Source organism: Spermophilus citellus (genome assembly GCF_964194105.1).
Source record: "Spermophilus citellus genome assembly, chromosome: 9".
In the NCBI taxonomy this organism is placed as follows: Eukaryota; Metazoa; Chordata; class Mammalia; order Rodentia; family Sciuridae; genus Spermophilus; species Spermophilus citellus.
This window is the reverse complement of record NC_138191.1, coordinates 49437987-49461440: the sequence shown is the minus strand read 5'-3', so window position 1 is coordinate 49461440 and position 23454 is coordinate 49437987. Positions and strand designations below refer to the sequence as shown.

The 23454-nt window shown below is 36.1% G+C and overlaps 1 protein-coding gene across 3 annotated transcripts; it reads right to left on the bottom strand.

The window, feature by feature from the left end:
• Positions 1 to 3664: 3664 nt before the first annotated feature.
• Positions 3665 to 23100, bottom strand: EXTL2 (exostosin like glycosyltransferase 2). 3 transcript variants are annotated; one of them, XM_081305037.1, is made up of 5 exons: positions 22538 to 23098; positions 20342 to 20414; positions 8699 to 9126; positions 7983 to 8053; positions 3665 to 5645 (listed from the first exon to the last, which is right to left on the bottom strand). In XM_081305037.1, the coding sequence occupies exons 2-5, from the start codon at positions 20344 to 20346 to the stop codon at positions 5157 to 5159; spliced, it is 993 nt and encodes a 330-aa protein (XP_081161163.1). In that variant the 5' UTR covers positions 20347 to 20414; positions 22538 to 23098; the 3' UTR covers positions 3665 to 5156. The 3 variants fall into 3 exon arrangements, with proteins under 3 accessions (XP_081161163.1, XP_081161162.1, XP_081161164.1); XM_081305036.1 differs by having other exon boundaries at positions 20342 to 20417; positions 22538 to 23097; XM_081305038.1 differs by lacking the exon at positions 20342 to 20414 and having other exon boundaries at positions 22538 to 23100.
• Between the last annotated feature and the right edge of the window lie 354 nt (positions 23101 to 23454).

The window sequence follows — 23454 nt, the reverse complement described above, 5'->3', positions numbered from 1 at the left end:
TAAATGAGTTTCTTTTGGTTGTAGTGTGTATAATGTGTGAGCTTTAAAAATAATGTTACTCTATACTTTAGTACATGTTAAAATTATGTATTTAATTAAGTTCATATCTTTTATATGTCACCAAGAAAGGCTACTGTCACACAATTTATAATGATAACATGTATTATAGTTTATGTAATGTGATTTACCTGAGCCAGGACTCATTTAAACTAAATAACATTTGAAAGATTGATGTTTCTATAGCTCCACTTAAGATTCTCTTAATAAAAAACATTGACAAGTTTTAAACTTTGTTATTTTAAGACTGTTTTTACTCAGTTTACTGGTAGGTATTTAAAAACTGATTAAAATGTTAGTTATTTAGGTCATACTGACATCTGCTGGTAAGAAAGTAAATTTCATAAAAATTGTGTTTATAAATGGAACAGTCTTTTCTTCAAAACTTGTATTTGTGTTCTGGGTTTAACAAATTAGGGGCTATAAATGATAATTTCCAAATCATAGCTCAAATTGATTCAAGTGGCTTGTTAGCCTGTGACAACTCTCTTTGGATTCCTCATAATGGCCAGTAGCATCCTTTAAACAGAAGCTTTAAGTCATAAAATAACTTTTAAATCATAACCTCTTCCAGTATGTTGTCATTATGTTTTTTGGTCCTAAAACACTACAAGTAGTGGAGTTTAATTTGGAACTCACCTTCAGAAAGTGCTCCTGGGGATACAGGCTTAGGTTGTGGAGGGGTGGCAGCCAGCTCCAACAGAGCTACGCTCAAGGGTAACGTTTCTTGCCAGGAAGCATAACGTGGCTATTTTAAAATCTACTAATTCAATACTCTGATTTAGGGTCATAAGACTTTGCAATTGGAGAGAAAAATACTGATCATTAATTTGTCCCTCTTTTTTGTAAATGTGGAAATTGAGACCCAGGCAAATTTAAATAGTTTGGTCACCTAGCTGACATAGAAATTTTCCTGATTCTCCCATTCCAGTCTTTCCTTATATAAGTTGTCTTCACTAGCTATCTGTTGCTTGTATTTATTACTTAAGCCAAAAATGTACACACACAAATTGCTTAAGAGTTTACATTTAGCTTATTTCCAATCAACGATTCCGACTTTCTTTAGCTAGACACATGTTATTAAAATATACAGTGTATTATATAATATTATTCTCTAGGGTTTCAGAAATATGTATGCATTCATATGACCTTCCCAGAAATCAGGCTGCATTGTTTATTTCTTCATATGTGAAAATACAAGTAAGCATGTGGATTAGAGAAAAAAAAATAAGTCAGAAATAAATCTTAAGAGGGGAAATTTCTGCTTTCTTGATCAGGGTTGGTTTGTTAGTCAGCTTTTTGTTATTGTGACAAAATACCTGAGAAAATCAACTTCAAGGAGGAAAAATTTATTTTGGTTTATAGTTTCAAAGGTTTCCTTCCATGGTCACTTGGCTGTTGTTTCTGGGTAAGGCAGTACATCATGGTAGCAGGAGCATGTGAGGGAAGAGACTGCTTACCTCATGGCAATAAGGAAGCAAAGAAGGGGAGAATATATATCCAGAACAACAGAACAAGATATACTCTTCCAGAGCCAGTCCCCAGTGACTTGCTCGCTCCCTCCACCCCTCCAGTTGGACTCCTACAGTTTCCATCACCTCCAAAGAGTCCAATTATAAACCATCAATTGATTAATCCATTGATGAAGTCAGAGCCCTCATGATCCACTCACTTCCCCAAATCCCCACCTCTGAACACTCCTGTACTGGGGACCAAGACTTCATCATATAAGCCTTTGGGGGAACATTCCAGATCCAACCCAAAATGGTTGGAGTTACAGAATCATGTACCAGATGTCTTATCAGTAATATAAACACATTCCCCTCCCCCTTAATTTTCTGTTCCAATAGACATTTTAAAACTTTGTGAATGACACTTGCATTGTGAGAAAGTGTGTCAGGTAGATACACAAATCAAATATTTTGTAATATAATGCCAAGCATTTTTTTATTCCTTTAACAGCAGAACTGCTAACATGTGGTGAGGCAGCATCCCTGGCCTCTACTCACTAGGTGCCAGTAGCATCCCCCAGTTGTAAGAACCAAAAATGTTTACAAACATTGTCAGATAATCTTTGGGGGAACAAAATCAGCCCAGGTTGAGAACTACTGCTATAAAGTATGGCTTCTTTCTTCAGAATTTGTTTTTAAAACTACTTTAAGATTCTGACCAGGAGTTTGATTCTTTTGCTTTTCAAATAAAAGAAATAGAGTCATCTCCAGATTAGATATATGCGTCATTTAAATATCCCTCTGTGCCTTGGCTTCAGAGGGTTCCTTAATTTTTTTTTCAATATTTATAAAATATTCATTTTCATACTCTAATTTTAGTTTGACACAGCTATACTTCAAAATAAAAAAATAATTTGAACTCTTGGCAAAATTGCTTTTTTCTATGACGACTTTTAAAAAACTATTTTGATTTTCTTGACACTGTAAAGTTCTTTCCATATGTTATATTCTTTGAAAACTAAAGCAACCTGCAGTTTTAGGACGGGTATTTCATCCTTATTCTGCATATAAGAAAATTAAGTGGAATTAGGACTCAGTGTATGTTCATGGTGTATCCAATGTTCTTTTTGTTTTGCCCGTGTTAAGTACATTTAAAGAAACTACTTGGGTTTTACATTGAGGGGCCTTCATGAAAAGGGAAAACAGGGAAGGGAAGTATGAAGGAGGGATAAAAAATAGGGAAGAGAGAGAACAAAGTTGGGAGACCCCTAGTGATAAATGAACAAAAAAACTGGTATGGGATAGAGAATAATCTAATCTTACCATTTAAGTTAGCCCCTTCAAATTCCTCCTCTATTCACAGCATTGCCTTCCTTCCCTTTATACCCCTCAAATTCATGTACTGGTACATGCACAATTAGAGACTGTCCCTCCCCCAAACAATTTATTCACTCTTGACCATGGGGTCAAAGCCTGGGGTCTTTTCAAGGGAAAAAAATATGAGCAACTTTCTGTTGCTTCCAAATGGTTAACTGTAGGGACCAGGAAAGGATCAGATCTGCCCCTGCTCTAAACCTTGGAGTAGCATTTCTAAAAGCACTTCAAAAACTGCCTGAAGCTTATACTGTCTTCAAACCTTCCCTTTACAGTATTCTATGAATGAGAAGTCTTCCAAATCCTGCAGCAAAGTGTTTTGCATGTTAACAAATAAAATTTAAAAGTGCACAAAGTTGGGAAGATTGATGGGAAGCAAATGCTCTAGATGTGGTATTAAGTGTTGCACTGCTTAGCCTGAGTATCTCTCTCCTGGATCATGTGGGGCAAGAGTAGGAGCAGTTCAGGGAAAGATGATGTTAGTAGAAGTCTAGCCACAAAACAGGACTCTTTGTAATATCTACTGGGCTGCACTTTGATTTCATATTTCCCTTATTGATAACTGAAAACATGGTCTAATTAACTTATGTTATGCTTAAGGCAAGTTTAAAAACACAAAATGGGAAATAAAATCTGAGAATATTTTCCTAATGGGAAATTTTCTCATAGAGTAGGTAGCTGATATTTCTCCTTCATCCTTAGCAATATAACACAATATAAAGAATTTTACAAAAACACCAGCCACAAAACCATGAATCTTCTTAATTAACATACAACACACAGAGAGTTAAAGTTTATTTTATTTGTCTGAGAGTGGAATACCAGAAGGCAAAAAAGTACTTTCAGGGTTGGGGAAAGCAACTTTTTAACCTGACCACATTAAGACATGTACATACTCTAGTGTAACAAACAAACAAACAAATAATAAAAAACCCAAAATATAATGAACTAATTGCACAATGGCATCAATGTTGGCACATTAACATGATTATTTCACTATACTTGCAACTTTGAGAGTATACAGGCACTGTGTAAAGAGAAGAAGGTGGGGGGAGAGAAGGATGGTGAGAAGGAGGAGGAAGAAAAAGTGATGGAGGCCTAATTAAGTACCCCTTGTCAGCAATTAACACAGACTGGGTGGGACACAGACACTGATAAACAGCACAGTGGGCAACCTTAACAATGAACTGATGTGGACTCCCTAGAGAATTTCTGCTATGACTCAGTTCTTATTTTTTTCTTGTATCTGTGTAATTGAAATTTCACCATAATAAATAGTGTCTTGGATCTTATTCAAAGGAAAAAAAAAAGGAAACAAGTTCTGAATGCAAGCATTTGTGTGTAATACACACAGCTGTTTAGTATCCATGAGATAACCTCTTCTTTAATAATAAAGATCTTTCAATATTGATTTTCACTTCTGCTAGTTTATACTTACTCATTCTTCCAGAAGTTATTTTACACATTTTCTTAAACATACTCCATGTAAAATATAAGAATTAATGTACATTCTCCAAGTCAGATTCAGTCACAAAACGCAGTAACACATTTACTCCTTGCTGCATTTAAGTTGCATATAAGAAACACAGGCTGCATTTTTGAGTGATCCATGCAGTAGACTCACAAAAAGCAAGCAAACAACTAGACATCTTTTAGCTATTAAAACTTATGCTCCCAGTCACAACAGACTTAGCAATAAAAACAAACAGCACCTAACTTTGCATCCAAACCATGCTGGGCAGAGCTAACTCTGGTTGGAAGGGTCATAGGGAAGCACTGGTAGTCATGTCTTCTCCTTGTTTTCACATGAGATTGAAACTTCTCTCCTCACATGGCTTTTCCCTATACTGCAGGCTTTTGCTAAAGAGGCATTGCAGGCTTCAAATTAAAACAATCAACCTTAGTGAAAAAGCTGAGAAATGCCTTTCTTGACTTTCCAATTCTGGAAACAGCTTGCTATAGGTCATTAAGGCGAATGCCAGGAATCAAAGCAATTGTAAAACAGTCTCGAGATGTAAACAATAAAATTGTCAACCAAGGCATTATAACCTTGGGTGGAAATTCTTCATGAGAAGACCTATGTGGATGAGACTAGCTTCTTGGTTTTTGAAGTTAATGTGAATTTTACATCCTAGAAGTGCTGCATATTCTTTTTCTACTGTAGAGACTTCTGGAATAGATAAAAGTTAATGTTGCTGCTTAAGAACAAAAATACATAGCATGGAGAAGCTACTCAAATACCAAGCAGTTTTCAGGTTTGTTTTTGTTTTACTTTCACATTTTACTTTTATGGTTGGCATATGGAAAACCAAACTGGGAAATCATAATGTTGGAGTATTTTAAGGGCATGCTATCATAGATATTAACAAGCTTATTTATACAATAAGACCTCTGCAGAAAGTGTTCAGCTCGATGCCACATTCCAGAATAGCCACCATTGGTTTCTTTTTCCAAATTGCCCATGTTTACAGGTTTCACAAATATCCCTGAAGTCTTCCCAATGTGCTTGGCGATGATAAAATTCATGGCAATATCATCACAGTTTTGAGTTTCATCTATCAAAGCATGGACAGTTGCAGGTTGTCTCTGAAAGAGTTCAAGATATTTGCTATTGAAGAATGAGGCTCCGATCAGCACCATGGAGTACTGGTCACCATTTCCAAACCCTGGTGTTTGTAGTTCAAAACCTCCATAACTATAGATACCCGATAAAGTAGAGACATGCTTTCTAGGAACAAATCCTACAATTTGATCAGGGAATTGCTGAAAAGAGGGAAAAGAATAATTAAGTATGATATTTATTTAGAGAAGACATAGTGAAAAAGACTATTTATTATGAAAGATTGAAACTGATTAGTCAACTTTTCCTTATCTCTCTCTCTCTCTCTCTCTCTCTCTCTCACACACACACACACACACACACACACACACACACACACATATATATCTTAATTTCATCTAACTCCAGGTAACTTCACAAATCTGTATCCTAATAAGGTAACAGGTCAAATTCCATCACACCCCAAATCTCTCTGGAAAAAAAATTCTAACCCCCACAAATATTCTAACATTATCTGATTTTAATAAATTCTAGTCACGTCCTTCCAAGTTGCTGCAAGAAAAGTTGATTGCAGGAAGGCTATTTATTGTAGGAGACAAGATACAACATAACAATTTTCAAAAAATGTTATAATCTCTTAGGAATATATAAAATTGTGATCTATATGTATGATTTTACTGTTTTTCCATGTTGATTTTAATGTTCTTGAAAGTCACTGTTGATTTTAACCAATGTTATATTTTATCCTTTCTCAGCTTGGAGAGATTTATTTATTTATTCAAAATATGAGATAATATAAATAAATAACTATATAACTTATACATGTACATATAAATGACAGATGTATTAAGATCTCTGAAGAAAAAAAACAAATGGCAGCAAAACACTTCATACAATTAAGGTGAGAGTGAATAAAGGTAAAACGAAAATCAACAAAAGAAAAACACTGAAGCATAGGAAAGAGGCAAGAATTTATAGGATTGAAAGATTTAGTTCACTCCTATAAAATATCAAGAGTTTCATTCACTTGTTGAATGAACACAAATTAGGCTGAGTTAAATATCATTTCAAAGAACTCACAGTCTAGGGAGGGGATATTACAGATAGGTGAACAAGGAATTACAATGCTGTGAACAATCTGTAAATGCAGCTGGGTGAATCTGAGGGGAGTATGGAGGAGAGAGTGACAACTGTGTTGCTGGAGGCAAAGCAGAAGGTCAGGGGATAGGGGATAAAGGCCAGGAAGCTTCAGAGAAGTGCCATCTACACAATCTAAACAATGAAAGAAATTTCAGATGGCCAGAGAAGGAAAAGGGACAGCCTGAAAATGGAGGCTGTTCACTCAGATGAACATCTACTTGATCCTGCTTGCCTCTGGACCCCAAATTGTTACATATGCAGGGCACCAATATGACTCACTGCATGGAGCAATGCACAGTGGATTGAAACTGTTTTTACTAATAATACCTAAAATCATATTTATACCTCTTTATTTATTGTTCTGTTAGATTGTTGTATTTAATCACAGTCTTTGTATTCTGCCTGCCCCTATCTTAACATGTTGGGTAAATTGATTTTTTTTTAACCTTAAATAGAAATCTCACAGCATTAGAACTTTTTGCCTAGAAACCTTTATTTACAGGGCTGAAAAAAATTGCTGATATGATACTACACTACACATGAAGTTAAAAACTGCAGCTTTTTGAAGACCGATATCTAGAGAATACTGAGACACTCACCACTAATATCTAATATTATATGCCAAGTAGTTAATGGAAGTAGGTACCTATGGTGCAAATTAGACCAAATTATTGGATAGCATAGTGTTTTATAACTTTACAGGTGTTCTAGGTTTAGGTAACTGTGGTGTGACTTATAAAAGTCAACAATTATGATTACAAATTTAATAGGAGAACAAGTGAGCAATTTATGTCTATTTATTCAAGCTAGGATTTAGGAAAAAACAAAACAAATGAAACCCTACCATGGTACATGCCAAGTTATCACTGCACAATTTCTAAACAATGGTCGCAGAACCATTTGTATGAGACCATTTTTTATTATGTATCCATTATGTCTGGAAAGTCTACGCCTACAGCCCAGGCTGTTGTTCCGAGTTAAATTGTTTTATTAAATTAAATTATTGTTGATGCAATAAATGCTTTCTGTTTCAAAAAGTTATATATAATATTAATATAGAAATATAGTTCTCATTTGAGACACGTCCGTGGCTTATGGAAAAATATATCTGCATTCTAGCCTTTATTGCATCAGATTATTTCTTCATTGTTCTCTGGAAGGTAATTGCAGTTCTTTTTCCTAATATTCCAAAATATAAGTTAAGTATACATAAAAGATACTATAACTTCCAGGTTGGCTTAACTAAGGTCATAAATCTTGACAATCCCACAACAATTTTATCTCTTTTAGGTAAGTACTATCTACATTGTTTTCAGTAGATCCCACATTAAACAATGTTGCCCTGGTTAAGCACTAGATAAAACCATATACATGTTTCATAAAGGATACAGCAACATTACCTGCCAAACTGAGAAAGCAAAAACAAGGTCCTGGGCACTAATGAGTGTGTCATCGTCTATCATTAATACCGCTGAAATGAAATGAAAAAAATTTATATTGAACAGTTTGGAAATAAAAATAAAAGTATTAAGATATAGTTGTATCTATGTAGATAATTTGAATGAAGTATTTTCTGACTCAATTAGTAAATAAGAAATGTAATCTTGGAGCAATATGTCTAGTAGAAAAAAGCTATTTGAATTATACCTGATTTTATAACTGCCTGAAAGGAAAATTGTCATGTAATTATCATCCATCATGCTAGAAACTAATGAATCTATAAATAAATAAAGCCAAGGTTCTTTTAAGCAAATTACAACCTCATGCAGCTGTTACAAATGTGAGGAGAGTGACAAAATTATATTCAGCATAAGCTTAATGGCCTCTGACTGCATTCTGTAATACAATGATATATATGATAGCATATCTTATTTATTTATTTAACAATATTAACCTCTTTTTTATTGTTGTAAGATGAAGATGTACATGCTGTCCTCCCCAGGAAACTTCTTCTTGAGACCTTGGAAACTGCTCACTAAGCTTTTCAGGGTGGTTTCTTATAATAAATTCCTCCATTTTCCTCCGGACCATTAAGATAGGCAGGAAGTCAGAAATCCATGCCCCTAGCCCTGGTTAACTGCAACTCTTCCAGGCTCAGAAGCCAGCTTCAACTTACCATTGGTTTCGACCTCAGGAAAGGCCTGGAGTCGATTTCTCATTTTGTTTGTGGTTTGTAGTTTGAAGATCACAGGAACAGGGTGAGGTCCAAGAGAATTCCATAACTCATCTGGTCCCTTCTCCCCAACATTGTTCCACACCACAATTATTTTGTGCAGATGCGGCACTGCCTGATAGTGGTTTAGAAGTCTCAATAAGAGATCCGTTCTATTGTACGTCTGCATGATGAGAGTGAAAGAATCCAGGGTGGACTTTCCCTGGGATTTTACTTCCCTACGCAAAGTGAGCATCTTGTCTTCTTTGACATTCGGAAGTAAATTGGTTAAAGCCCCGGCTACCAATAGTAGCACAAGGATGATCACCAAAGAAAAACGAAGCACCCGAATCCCCATTACTCTCCCAGGAAGTTTGCAGAGATGGCAACACCTGGAGTAGAAATGGGAATAAAATAAGAGAATGTCAGCACTCTTACCAGTCACCATGTTTTTTATATATTTTTTTCAATGATGAGAGGGTCAAACTTATATTGGCTGATTCAAGTTCAGTTCTCCTTTACTCTGTAATAATTAAGTTAGCCTATGAAATAAAAAATACAGTCTAATATTCTTTTATTTTTGGTCTTGCTTTTTTTTTTTGGTAGTTGTAGACAAAAATCATATATACCTCAAATAATAACTGGACATTTAAAATTTTTTCCTATTTTATCCTAACAATCTAGGTCTGAAATTATTTTTAAAAGAGATTGTATTTCCTGCAGTACTTCAATCATTTTAAACTTGTATTTTGGCAACAGATTTTTTTTTCAAATAAAATGATATATGGAACATACATAAAGCAGAAGATAATGGTGATAGCAGCAGCAAATAATTACAGAGGGTTTATTCCTTAACAGATCTTGTATATCAAGAATGTGCTTCATATGCCATAGTATGTATTTATTCAACAAAATAAATAGATACTGAGCACTCACCCTGTGGAAGGAATGTTCTAGATTCTGTGGATATAGCAATGAATAAGACAAGGTGTCTGCTCTCAGTAGCAGAGGAGATAGCAGGGAGAGACAGGTAGATGGATTCAAAAGGTAATTTAGGATAGTGGTAATGAAGAAAGTTATGTTATGAGAAAAATAAGCCAGAGGGATATGATAAGCAAGGGCCAGGTTATGTGGGGTCTTGTCAGCCTTAATCATGTATATGGGTTTTCTCCCGAGTGAGGAGAAAATCACTCAATGGGAAGCAACTGGAGGATTTTGATCAGGAGACTCATGGAATCTGATTTATCTTTTCTTCTTCTTATAGTTTAGATTTTTATAGAGATTAAATAACTTTCCCCAAATAACGCGGCACTGCCTGATAGTGGTTTAGAAGTCTCAATAAGAGATCCGTTCTATTGTATGTCTGCATGATGAGAGTGAAAAAATCCAAAGTGTACTTTCCCTGGGATTTAAGTAGCAGAGCTAGTAGTTATGTCAGGAAAATTGACACCTAGAGCCCAGGCTGTTGTTCATTATATGGGCTATGGTGTCCTGTCTCCATTCAAATTCAGGCTTCCTGAGCATCTTGTCTTGCAATACAGAGCACAGGTGTTATATACCCAGCTATGCATTCTTTCTATCTTCCTCCAGATACTTAAAGGACTTAAAGAGGTAGCCACAGAAATGCAGTGAACAAAGGTAAGTGTGGCTTATTTATTTCATTCATTAAATTTTTTATCTAATCAAATATCTCAGTTATATATATGATAAAAGTCTAAATCTTACAGACAACTTTACAAAGATCCAGAACTGATTTTCTGGTTTTCATACAATTTACTTTCTATGTTTGCTGCGTACCATTATAGCACTATTGTTGTCTTTTCAATGATTTGTTTTTTTATCCTTTTGCTATTTCCGATTCTGACTCCAGACTATTTATTCCTCCACAAGCCTCTGTAAGCCTTTTAGGTATGTCCTTATTTTGTATTTCAGCAACGGAGTATTCACATCCATTTTAGCAATGTATGAATTTAGGTTAACATAACTACAGCCATCTTGAGTTGTAACTATCATGATTTCCCCTGAATAGCTCTAGTCAGTTTTTCCTGCACAGTTTCCCAAGAAACCATAAACAAAACCCTTAGAGTACTAGGTGGAACTTTACAAAGGGACCTGGCTCCAGGATGAGCCTGACTCTTTGATGTTAACCAAAGATAAACCTAGTACATTCCAGCTAGGATGAAACTACTTTTGTACTAACCCATATATACACCCCCAATTCTGATCCAAATTGAAGGGCTCCAACTGGTCTCGCTTCCACCAAAGACCACACTTCTGTCCTAAGTCCTCCAATAAACTGTGCTCTCTGCAATCTTGGATCTGCCTGCCTCTTTTAACTTTGGTCCCATGGTAGCTGGTCCTTATATAGTAGGACTCACAGATCTATTCTACTATTCTGTGCAAGAACAAAATAAAGAAGTGAGAAAAATGAATAATTCAAAAATTTTTATTTATGAAAATAAATCAACGAGGAGTTTCTAATCAACATTTAAAAAATATCTTTAAGAAAAAAAATAGGTTTCTTAAAATCAGAAGGCATGAGATATATATCATTCTTAATGACTTTGATTCAAGGTCTATCCCTTTTTGCTCCTTTTGGAAACATTTTTCTTCTTAGGCTATGCTGTAGACAGATATCTCATTTATTTACCGACAAAGATGATGAAGCTGAAAACAACTTCTCACTGCTAACCCATGCTGATGGCACAGAGCTACCGTTACTGTTCTCCTTGGCATAACACTGCCTCTGTACATCTTATTTTTGGTTCTCTCCATCTTCTTGGAAAAGCACACTATGTATACATGCACAGAAATATCTAAGCTCTTGATTTCACATCTCATGGTGAAGTTATGCAATTGCCTCTAGGCCACGATGCCACAGGCAATCCTAAGAATAGTCAACATCTCTCTGTCTAATTGAGTATTATATCCAACTAAATTTCACTTTACTTTCCAAACAATGCCCAATTAACCTTCTGTTTTTCCCTAAGGAGACTGTGTAGTGGTTGAGTTAATGTGGCCATCATGTTCCATGATCCTGTTTCACGTTGTATGTTCTTTTGTAACTGTACAAAATTTTCTCTATTGTTGAAGGACAAGACCATACAGGCCAAGCCTTTACCATCTCCCTTTGAAGTTTATGAGAAGAAAAAATTCTCAACATAACAATGTCTTCATGATGTGACAGTATGCTAGGGCATGAGCAAGCAAAGGCAGGGCTTATTCACAAGCACAAGGCAATAGCCATTGTCCCAGCAGATCTCACTTTTTAACAGTTGAGAGTGAAAAAGCAATGCTACTTTTATAGTAACTTTTAGAGGTATTCTCTCCTGGACTTTTTCTGTAGTTTGTTCTATTAAGAAAAGCAATGTAAATGAAGGGAGACCCTCATTGCTATACAAAATTACATATAAGAGGTTGTGAGGGGAATGGGAAAATAAACAAGGAGAGAAATGAATTACAGTAGATGGGGTAGAGAGAGAAGTTGGGAGGGGAGGGGAGGGGGGATAGTAGGGGATAGGAAAGGTAGCAGAATACAACACGTGTAACCGACGTGATTCTGCAATCTGCATTTGGGGTAAAATTGGGGGTTCATAACCCACTTCAATCTAATGTATGAAATATGATATGTCAAGAGCTTTGTAATGTTGTGAATAACCAATAAAAAAAATAAGAAAAGCAATGTCTGTGTTTCCCTTCCTCTCACGGTCTCACTCTATTATATGAACCAAATAAATTATTTCTGAAGTAACCTCAGCTTTACTGTGATTATTTTTCAAGGACATTAATTTAAGGCTTTAGAGTACAAAATTTTCATCTTCTATACCCTTTTACTAACACAACACTTACTGTTAATATAGTCAATTGAAGACAAACCATATGAATTAATAATCTTGATTCAAAGGCCTTTAGAACTTTTTAAATACTGAATCAAAAGCAGATCCATAAAACATTTTCAGTACTACATAAGAATGGCCAGATAGAAATGCTTGGGGAAAGAACCACTTTGATAACTGCAGTGAAGTGTATCTAAAACAAGATCTTCTTTCATTTTCTGCATATAGAAGTGTCTAGTCTCTAATGTAGACATTGGTAGCTTACTATCTGGCAATTTAGAAGAGAAAAAGTAATAAAAATTAATTGTTAAAGACTATTGTAAATATACAATGTCAAAGCCACTCGAGTGACTACTTCACATTTAGTTACAATTTTAAGTAGGAATTTTGTGGGAGGCAACATAGTACCAGCCTTTGTCTCCCCTTCTGATTGGTGTGGCATTGTCCGTTGCCTTGTGATCTGGTTGCCTAGGTAACCCAGACTAAAGCCCAGATCTTTAGGGTGAGTACTGTGTCTTCAAGCATGGGTGTGCCTTTCTACATCCCCGTGGGTAGAGCTACCCTCACCTGTTCCTTTGTGATACTACCCCTTGCCCTGTTTAGGATAGAATGTTCCATGGAAATACCCTTTGTGTGTTCCTTTCTCTTACTCTGCCCTTGGGTGCGGCCTTCCTAGATGTCAGTTAATCTGCTGACAGCAGACATCATGAAGTTAGACTCAGCCCCTTGAAACCTGACCCCTTGCCTTATTTGAATAGCTTCTCCTCAATAAAAGGGGTCAGCACATGAGGGCTCTCTCTCCCCCTCTCCCCCGGATGCCTAAGGTTAGAAGAGCCATCACAGCACCCTCAAATAAAAAGGTATTTCTGTCTCTTGTGTGGTTATTTTGCGCAGCCTAGTTCCCCTGGAGTGACCCTGAGTGTTTTAGTCGCGTGCAACGTGACAGATGGTGTTCCTGGGTGGGCGAAAGGTCTGAGTGTTTAAGTTGCTAGGAATGCAACAGAATTTGTTCCTTTTACCCACTCTAGAAAATTTCTCTCTCAGAGAACTTTTAATCCTCTACCTCAATCAGAAAGGTTTCAGAAGATATTAATAACTTATATTTTTAGAAACACTGCAAATATTTCATTTTGCCTTAAATAATGCAGCCTAATAAAATTATATGAACTTTTTAGTTTGTATGGAAAAGCAAGACAGAACTTTACAGACTGCACTGTGAGTGACACACTGCACTAGGCTGACGTCTAGGTGCTACTGTAAGCCCATTCAGAGGTTTGGGCTTTGAATGTGAGATATGGGATATGGGAGACAGCATATCTGTATAACCTGTGTCTTACCTGTAAAGAACCAAGAAGAAACTGTAGGTGCCTCCCAGTTCTCTTGATCTTGATTCCTAAATATTCCTTTTTAAAATTATGTCTTTATATATTTACTGACACCCTGTCTCATTCCAAAGAGGATTGGATAGCTCTTAGTCTATTATCTTTCTGTCCATTTCTCATCCCCATGACCACAGATTAAATATAACTTTGATAAACACTGTAAATATCAGTAAAACAAAAATTCTTCTTCTATTTATTATCTGAAAAATCAAAGATTCCCTAACAATATTGTTTGTACCTATATTAGTTTACTAGTTCTTTATAGGTTCTTTATAGGTTGAGAACAGATCCTTTTAGCTATTTTTTATGCAGTGTTATTCCAGCATCTTCCACACCAGAGGTTTCCAACCAGGGTCAGTTTGCTCTCCAGAGGGCATATGGAAAAGTCTGGAAGGGAGATATTGCTATCTATGGGGTAGAGGTCTGGATGCTGCTAAACATCCTATAATCCCACAGCAAAGAATTATCTGCCTTAATATTCAGATAATGCTAAGGTTGAAAAACCCTGCTCTACATACTAGTTACTAAGAAGATGTACTTGAACATGATGGGGAGGACTACCAGACAAGTAGCATCCGAAAACCCCACTGCTATTTGTTATACTCAAACAATAAGGGTGCAAAGCCATGTCTCTAAAACTGCCCCAATAATTACATGACTCACTGAACGAATACATAAACTCAGGCAGCTGAAAGGTAGCTCAAGGCTACCCAATCCAGCTTCCTGTTTTACAGTAAGAACTCAGGGTCCAGGGATAAGGATCTTGCCTAAGGTCATGCAGCTGCTTTTGACCTGTCAGTCACAGAGCCAGGGCAAGAATTTCCTGATGGCACAGTCCATGACACTTTCACAATGCTATAGTAAATTCTGCAAGGATGTATCAAAAAACTAATATATCAGACTGTCACTAAGGTACTTGTTACTTGGTATGTTGGAATTCTTTTACAGTTTTAATGAAATTCACCCCACTAAAGTATACAGTTCACTGGCTTTTAATATACCCATGGAGTTTTGGAAATATCACTATAATTTAATTTTAAAGCATTTCCAATATCCCAAAAAAGAAACCCAGGCCCATTAGCAATCACTTCCCTTTCTATTAATACCAATCCCCAAACTCTCCCCTAGCCCCAGGAAACCACTAATTTACTTTCTGTCTCAATGGGTTTGCCAATTCTAGACATTTCATATGAATAGAATCATATAATATATACCCTTTATATCTGACTTATTTCACTTAGCAAAAGCATTTTCAAGTTTTTTTTTCAAAATTTATACATGTTGTAGCGTTTACCAGTACCTCATTCTTTTTTTTTTTTAATTGTCAAATAATATTCCATTGTATGGACACATCACATTTTGTTTACCTGTTCATCAGTTGCTGGACATTTGGGTTATTCCTACACTTTGGCTACTATGAATTTGGTGCTATGAATACTCATGTACAAATTTTTATGTGAAATTGTTATCATTTCTCTTGGATATGAGGAGTGGAACTGTTGGGACATTATGTCAGAAATATTTAATATCTGAGAACTGAAGCATTATCTGAAATTATAAAAATTTTTTCTTAAACATGAACATAAGATCAAGTAAGAAAGTAAATAATACACGGTCTATGAAGCAATAGTTACATTCTCTCCTGCACAGTCTTTAAATGAATCAGCAATTTGAATTTTCAAAGATCTGCTATTTGATTATTTACTACATCATCTATCAAAGTTTCCTAGATAGAGCACTGTTGAGAATTCTTTCCTGAGGCCTAATCTCTTCAGACTGGAAGAACAATAATTATCCAGAGAGAATTTGTAAATGAATATACCAGAGCACACATGAACAAAAATTAGTTGTCTTCAACTTGTAAGGTAGAACTGCAATGAGGAGCTTGGCATCATACAATGAGAAACTTTTATTTTCATTTTTATGTCACAGATGGTAGGAGAATGGTTACTATGCTACCATTTTACTGTGAGATTTGTCTGAAACCATACAGATTGCTTCTCCTCTGGTTCATTCTCTAGGGTATATACTTGCTTAAAAACCCATGACTATAGAATATAGATGGTCAGAAAAGGGCCTGAAGCTATCAAGAAATAAAATCACTCCAAGGTGGAATGCAAAGGTCAATTCAGAATCTGGATTTTCCTTCTATGAGCATGTAAGATGAGATTTGGAAGAGATACTTGTACAACTGATGAACAATTTCTGGCCAGGTTTATTATGTGCATGACACTGTTCAAACTGAGGAAAGAGAGCACAAATACTGAATTCCAAAATGCCTTTCCTCTTACCAGTACTGTATACAGCAAACTATTCCATGACTCCCAGTACTGGCACATGCTGTTTTCTCTATCTACAAAGCCTCTCCTTCTCTCCATCTGACAAGCCCCACACTACATCCCTTTCAAGCATCACCTCTGCTGTGAAAGTTGCCCTTGCTGCAATCCTTCCTCCATGTTCCTGTGCACTCTGAACACAGACAGTGCTGCTAGATCTTGCTTCCAAGCATCACAACTGTGCCCCAATCTCCTTTTTCAATCTAAATGCCTCCTGAGGGAGTAAGGCAGTCATAATAATCCAGAACACTGTCTGGACCTTTTTTTTTTTTTTTTTTTTTTTTGCGTAAGTGCTCATAACTCTTGCCAGTTGAATGGGGAGAGGGAATTAATGTTCAAATTGCCCTAAACTTTAAAATGGTGCCTAAAACTTGAACAGAATAAACTCAAATTAAATGCAAATTAAGTCCAATTAAGACTAGACAACACACAAGAAATCTTTCCCTGTGTAAAAGACCAGAGTCACCACCCATCTGGTAATAGGACAGCCAGTCTTGAAATGTGACCTTACGCCCTCAACATATAGGTCACCTTTCTACTTTCAGTTCTTTGACCAATGTACTTCATAAATAAAAATGTCTCCAATCTCTGATTTTTTTTCACATCTTTCCAAAGATATTCTGCATTGAAATATCTTTGGATATTCCTGTTTCTGTGGAAACTCTTGATGAACTCATCTGCCTTAGGGGGGAACCATCATTTGTTGGACAACATCCTCCTTGTAAAACTCCTAAGGGAGGTTTAGGCGGCAACAATCATCAAAATATAAAGTCTCACCTAGTTGAAAAATGAAAATTTAGTTTGCAGGGCTGGGACTGTAGCTCAGTGGTAGAGCACTTGCCTTCCATGTGTGAAGTACTGGGTTCGATCCTCAGCACCACATAAAAAAATAAATAAATAAAGATTTTTTTTTTTTTTTTAAAGAAAATTTAGTTTAGGTTCTCAAAGTGACATAAGCTGTAGACATTGGATGGCTGGTAGAAAGAGAAAAACTAAGTTCACTATTGGCCAGAGTAAGCCTTTTCCATTAAAATTTAAGCAGCATAAACTAGAATTTATGTAACTGTACAATGTAAAATGCCAGAAAAAGAACATGAAAGGTCACTTTACTTCATGGTTTTTCCCAAGGTGCTATACAGTATTCTGAAAAAAGTTTTTAACTTAAGAATTTTACCCATATTCAGGAAATTTGTTTCTTTCATTGTTATTTTATAAATGCCATATGGTTCTTCTCATTTTCTACCAATTCTGTCCGAATTCTATCCTCTCCTTCCTAAATGATTTCATTTCACTTTTTTCCCCTAAAGAGCCCATCTACTCTTACAAGATTCTTAACTCCTGTTACTTTTTTTTTGTGAGTCTAAATACATCAAAATAATTTAAATTGTTTTGTGTTAACAACAAGTTCAGTAGGAAAAAGCAGGAATAGGAATAGCCTTATAATGATAAAAAAAGGATCCGTGTAGTATCACAGATTCATCTTGTGATCTTGTATTTATGATCAATTAATTATACAGTGATCACTCTACTGTCATGTATACATGAAAAGAATAAGAAATTATACAATGATATGAATGGATCTTCATAATTTACATCAACTGTATTATAGACTATTAAGTAATCTGCCTTTTCTATGTACAGTATAACTAATCATATATATGTATGAAAAATGATTGATAACTATTTAAAAACCCTATATTTCAAAGGCTTCGTTCTGCCTTTACTCCATTTTTGAAACTACAGTTCTGAAAAAGACTTACTAAAACATATTGAGAAATAGCTACATTTATCACACATTTGAATACATAGATGCTACTGCAACGTTCATTTCTCAGTATAAGCTATGAAAAAAGCATTTTTGTACTGATTATACTACCTATTAAGTCCTCCTGCTGGCAGCCAGGTTGACTGGGCCATTTCTTTATGGAAAAACCAGGTTAGGATGGATAACAAGGGCATCATTTAAAATAGGGATATCAATAAATAAAAGCCTGTTTCCAATTCCCTTCCTGATCTCACCCCCTTATCCATGGTGAAAGCTGCTCATCAGTTCTGATATTTTCTATTTTTCCTCTTCCCTTTTCTATACATACTATCATATTCTTTCAATATTATCAATTCATTGGAGTGTGCTTTACTATCATTAATAAAGGGGAAATAACACATAAACATTATGTATAATATTTTTAAAGCATCACCTGCCTCCTTCAATCCAGTCATTTGTTACTGAGGTAGACAATAAAGTCCTCCCTATTTGTGAAATGCACAGATATGAATTTTGTGAGAAGAAATTTCTTTCCAGCCTTGTACCTTCCTCCTGAATTGCCAATTAACTGTTGCTCCTGATGATAATGATGATGATGATGATGCTTGGAGATGATCAATCAATTCAACAGACAACTACCTGCCCAGGATTAAGGGTGGCCTTATTACTAAGAGGTATACCAATGACTTGTAAGAATCAAAGGAGTCAATGTATCCTAGGAAGAAAACTAGAAATGGATAAAGCATCTTTAGCTTAGTATAGTCCCATGTAAAATTAGTTCCAGAAATGTGTCAAAGAGAAACCAACCACATCTGCAAACATATTACTTTTCCCATTCTAGGACACTGGAGGTTTTCATTTGAATCTCTATCTGTTTTAGTCACAGGGAAGGGGGGGGGGCAAGATAGTTAGGCAATAGATCCTTGGAATATTCTATGGAACCTCTCCTTTTTACTCAACACTGATTTTCAGCACTTCCAAAATCACTTCTCTAAGAGAAACAGATTTCATATAAATGAATTATGACTTATAAATATTTTCAGATTTCAAATTTGAGGTAGAAGCAATCCCAATCAATGTGAGTTTTCTCATGTTCTTAGGGAAAAGTCAAACATCATGGTGCTGCATCAATCAACACATACCACATGTCCAGCACTGTCAGGCACCATGAACAGCAGGTGTAGTTCCTTACCTCATTGAGCTTAGCAATAGTAAAGAAAGTTGTTACAGTTGTCCTTTCTTCATATCATACAATACCTCAAATTGGCAATGTTTCAAATTTTTAGTAAGAAGAGAAATAAAATATATCTATTCTATTTTGTAGATGGGGCATGTGAGGGTGAGAATATTAAATAAATTTCCTGAGCCACAGAAAGAGTGGTAGGTCAGAACCAAACTCCTGACTTCTGTGCTTGAGCCACTTTGAATTATCTTTGTCATTTGCAAGGTCTATTTTCAACTTTATTCTAGTTTATAAGGATATTTCAAACTTACAGGTATTGGGTCTGGGGGTATATAGCTTAGAGGTACAGTGCATACTTAGTAAGCATGAGGCCATAGGTTACATCCATAGCACACACATAAAGAGTATGCCTACTTACTTTAATCTATAATCTGTAGTAGTATTTCAATGTATCTATTCTGAAGAAGGCATTCTGGAGTAGTATTTCAATGTATCTATTCTAAAGAAGGCCTTCTAGAATTTTCTAACAGACACTGGCTGGTTCAAGTAAGAACTTTTATCTTCAAGGAAACGAAAATATCTTTATTGAAAATAATCTTTTGCAGATTAAAAATTCTTCTACTTTACCTACTTTCATAGCAGCATCATCAGCAACAGCAAAAGGCAGAAACAACCCAAATGTCTATCAATCAACAAATGTATAATCCGTTCAGAAAATGTGGTATATATCTGATGAAATACTGGACTTACAAAAAAGGGAATTCTGGTACATGCTAAAAATGCATAAACCTGTTTATGCTAATCATTAAAACAATATGCTATGTGAAATTGGCCCAGTCACAAAGAAGGCAGATATTATATGATTCCACACAGATGAGGTATTCAGGAGAGTCAAATTCATGGAAAGAGATAGCAGACTGTACTTGCCAGGGGATGGGGATAGAGGATAATGGATAGTTGTTGTTTAATAGATATATATTTTAGTTTTACAAGATGAAAAAGTTCTGAAGATTAGTGACAGAGCAATGTAAAAACACTTAATGGTACTGAGTGGTATAAACTACATACTTTCAAAAAGAAAAAGGAAAAAAAACATGCTACTTACCTCATTGTGTGATTAGCTTTTTAAAAAACTATTTTATGGCTTCAGTGATTGATAGGAATAAGCTCCCTTGGCACTACTAAGAGAAATAAAAGAGTTTTCTGTGATATTTTGTTAATCAGCAGAGAATGAAAAAAATAGCAATGCTTTTAATGCCAATGTCCATACTGTCTGAATTATTTGTAAATTATAATTTGCTATTCTGTGTCCTAAAAATTATATGAGGTAGAAAATGGCTTCCTGTTGATTGACACTAATAATGCTACATTTTTGTTTTCATCTTTCTCCAAGGTCCAGAAACAGAAAAAACTAACATCATTCTGAGTATTTATGCTTATACATCTGACACTAGAACATATATGCCATAGAGTAAAACTTCTTAACATGAGAAATTTGCATTTTTATTCAATTTCTGGATTTACAAATCTCTCTACTCTAATCCACTATTATAACTTCTGTTTTCACCAGCAATTCATAGGGCATTCGATTTGATTCACCTAAAAAATTATGAAGTCTAAAATGGTGTTGCCAGGATAGATGAATGAGGATAAGAGATGGCATCTGTCCCATTCTTGCTGGTTGTTGCTGGAAAGGAGAAGAAACCATGGTGGGAGAGGAACTCTTGCCCCTTAATTCTCTCTGTTTTCATTTCTCGGTCTTCACATGTCTCCCATAGAATATGCATAGTTAACCAACTGTACTTTGTTGATAATATAAACAAATATTTAAGAAGTTCATAGTAAAAATGCATTTATAAGTTTTAAAATATTCATTACTATATCTACTTTATGATCTTATATATCCACTTAATCTTGTAACATGAAGAAACTAAGAATTCTAGCTGTAGACTTTAGAATACTGTACCTGTTTGGAGACTTGCAAGATACTGACCACCTAAATAGAGCTAATGAATCATTTTTTTATTTTCCAAAGTCATGTTCTGACACAAAAAGTTATTATTATTACAGGGGAAAAGGAATGGATTAGGCTACACAAAAAGATTGATTAACAGATGCTCATCCTCATTGCTCAAAGAGCATCTCATGTGTACAACTTACACATCACACAGTTCTAAAATACTAGACTGACTGATTTATCCTTCTCTTCACTTCAACTTCTCCTCTCCATAAAAATTCTTCCAGGGAAAGAACTTTACCTTGCCAGGCTTTGTATTCCCAAGCCAAGCACAGAAATCTGGCATATAGTAAATAGTCATTAAATGACTTCTGACACAACAACATATATAGGTTAACATGTGTGGGACAAATATTATTTCAAGATAATGAAGTAAGGCACAGTGGAATATTTTCCACTCATAGAACTTTTCCTAATTTAAACAGTGTCCACCTACACTTTTATTTGCACATAAAAATTCCTTTCATATTGAATTTGGCCATTATGCTGTTCAAGACTGAAAGCTGTGAAGTAGCATTAAAATTTTTTTGAAAGGAGAAGGTCCACACGGTAATACCTTGCTTATATATCTGGGGTAGAGAGTGGGGAAATTCAAGAGTCTCTAGAAATTGATGCAACTGAAAATAAGCTTCAGTTTTTCCAACATATTTCAAAACTGTCTCAAAAGGGTAACGTAGATTTCTCCATAAACCTGCTGAGAAATTTCACATTTGTACCAGTACAATGTACAATGCAGAATTAATTTTCAAAGGCAGAAAACAAAAACAGGCTCAAATTGCTACTGACCTTGGTAGGAGAATGCTAGAAATTAGTTACCGAAATTTGATTATTTCTATATCCTTTCCCCTAAACAGTACTGAAATAAAGCACTTTTGAAGAAAAAATTCTATTTCAAGGAAAATATTTATCACTGAACTTCCTAGTTTGCACCCAATGAAGGTTTCCCCAGCAGCATGGCAAAACTATTACAAATATAAAAGCTTCCTAAAAAAGTAAATGTTACTAATTGAAAATATTTTTATATTTAAATTAAAGTAATGAAACAGACGCTAAGATAGGCAAAGACAAAATACTCTTCCCAGAACTTAATTTGTGGAACCTAGCAGTTTTTACACAGCATCTTGAAAACATCAACGTTTTTTTAAAATGCAGATATTTTTCAAAAATCAAACTAGAGAATTAGTATCCCTCATACGGAAAGTTCCAAGAATGGGAGCAAACATGCATATATCCTGCAAAAAAAAAAAAAAAATGTAACGCGAGAGCATTTTGCTGTCTCCTCACCTGAGTGCAGAAGATTGCAGTGGGGGAACCAATTTATTTGCTTGCAGCTCGCAGCTCGGTTAGCATAAAACGGAAGGGGCGTCTCGCTTGCTCATTTTTGTTTTTTTCTTTTCCCTAAACCAAGCAGCGTGCATCATTCGTTGGATTTATAACCTGGGAAACGCGCCGCCTGCAAAGTGAGCGCCTGAAGCAGGGGACAGTCACGGAGTGGCCACCCCTCCCATTTGGTGACGCTCCACTTCCTGTTAGACTAAAAGGAATTCCCAAGAAGCTCGGTTTTGTAGTTTCCAGCCTTTCCTCCATCCCTTCCCATTTCTTCTGCAAGGTAACAACTTTTAATCATTCACGTGACAGACCACCTGACTTCATCCAAACAGTTTCCCGGAAAGGCGTCCAAAAGAGTGTTTCCCGCGGTCTAGGCTGCCCGGCCACGGCCCGCTGGGCTCGCCTCCCGGTGCCCTGCACACCCCTGTGTCCCGCCGAGCCGGCTTCTTACTGGACTTCCCCAAAACTGGCCGCGAGGTTCTGATAAGAATCATAGTGGCAGGTAGCTGCCCCGGGGATGACCTGGAAGCGAAAGGGACGTGTACGAATTACAGAGTTTCAGGGTGTCCGCGGATATAGACCGTCGGGGAAGCAACGTTTTAGCCAAATCTCAACTTAGTATGACCTCTTTGTAAAGGGCTCTTTTGAAGTACCTTCAAGTCCTTCGGGAAGGCCGCCTTCCGCGTGACAGCACAGGAGGGGCAGGCGCTGTTTTCGGGGAAGGGGTGGGGGATTACAAGGATTTAGGTGTTCACAGCGTTCACCCCGCAAAGCCATCACTTGGGCTTCCTGCGCACGGGCGGGAGAACGCGTGGCCGCCCGGATTCTAAAGCATTGCTACCTACTGCACCAGGACCTAACAATGCCCAGAG

Bases quoted from the DNA above. Each gene is read 5' to 3' on its own strand.
- EXTL2 (XM_081305037.1), bottom strand. The intron at 8,054-8,698 runs GTAAGTTGAAGC...ATTTCATTTCAG, and splicing joins TCCTGAGGTCGAAACCAATG to CGGTATTAATGATAGACGAT. The intron at 5,646-7,982 runs GTAATGTTGCTG...CCCTCTTTTCAG, and splicing joins TTGCTTTCTCAGTTTGGCAG to CAATTCCCTGATCAAATTGT.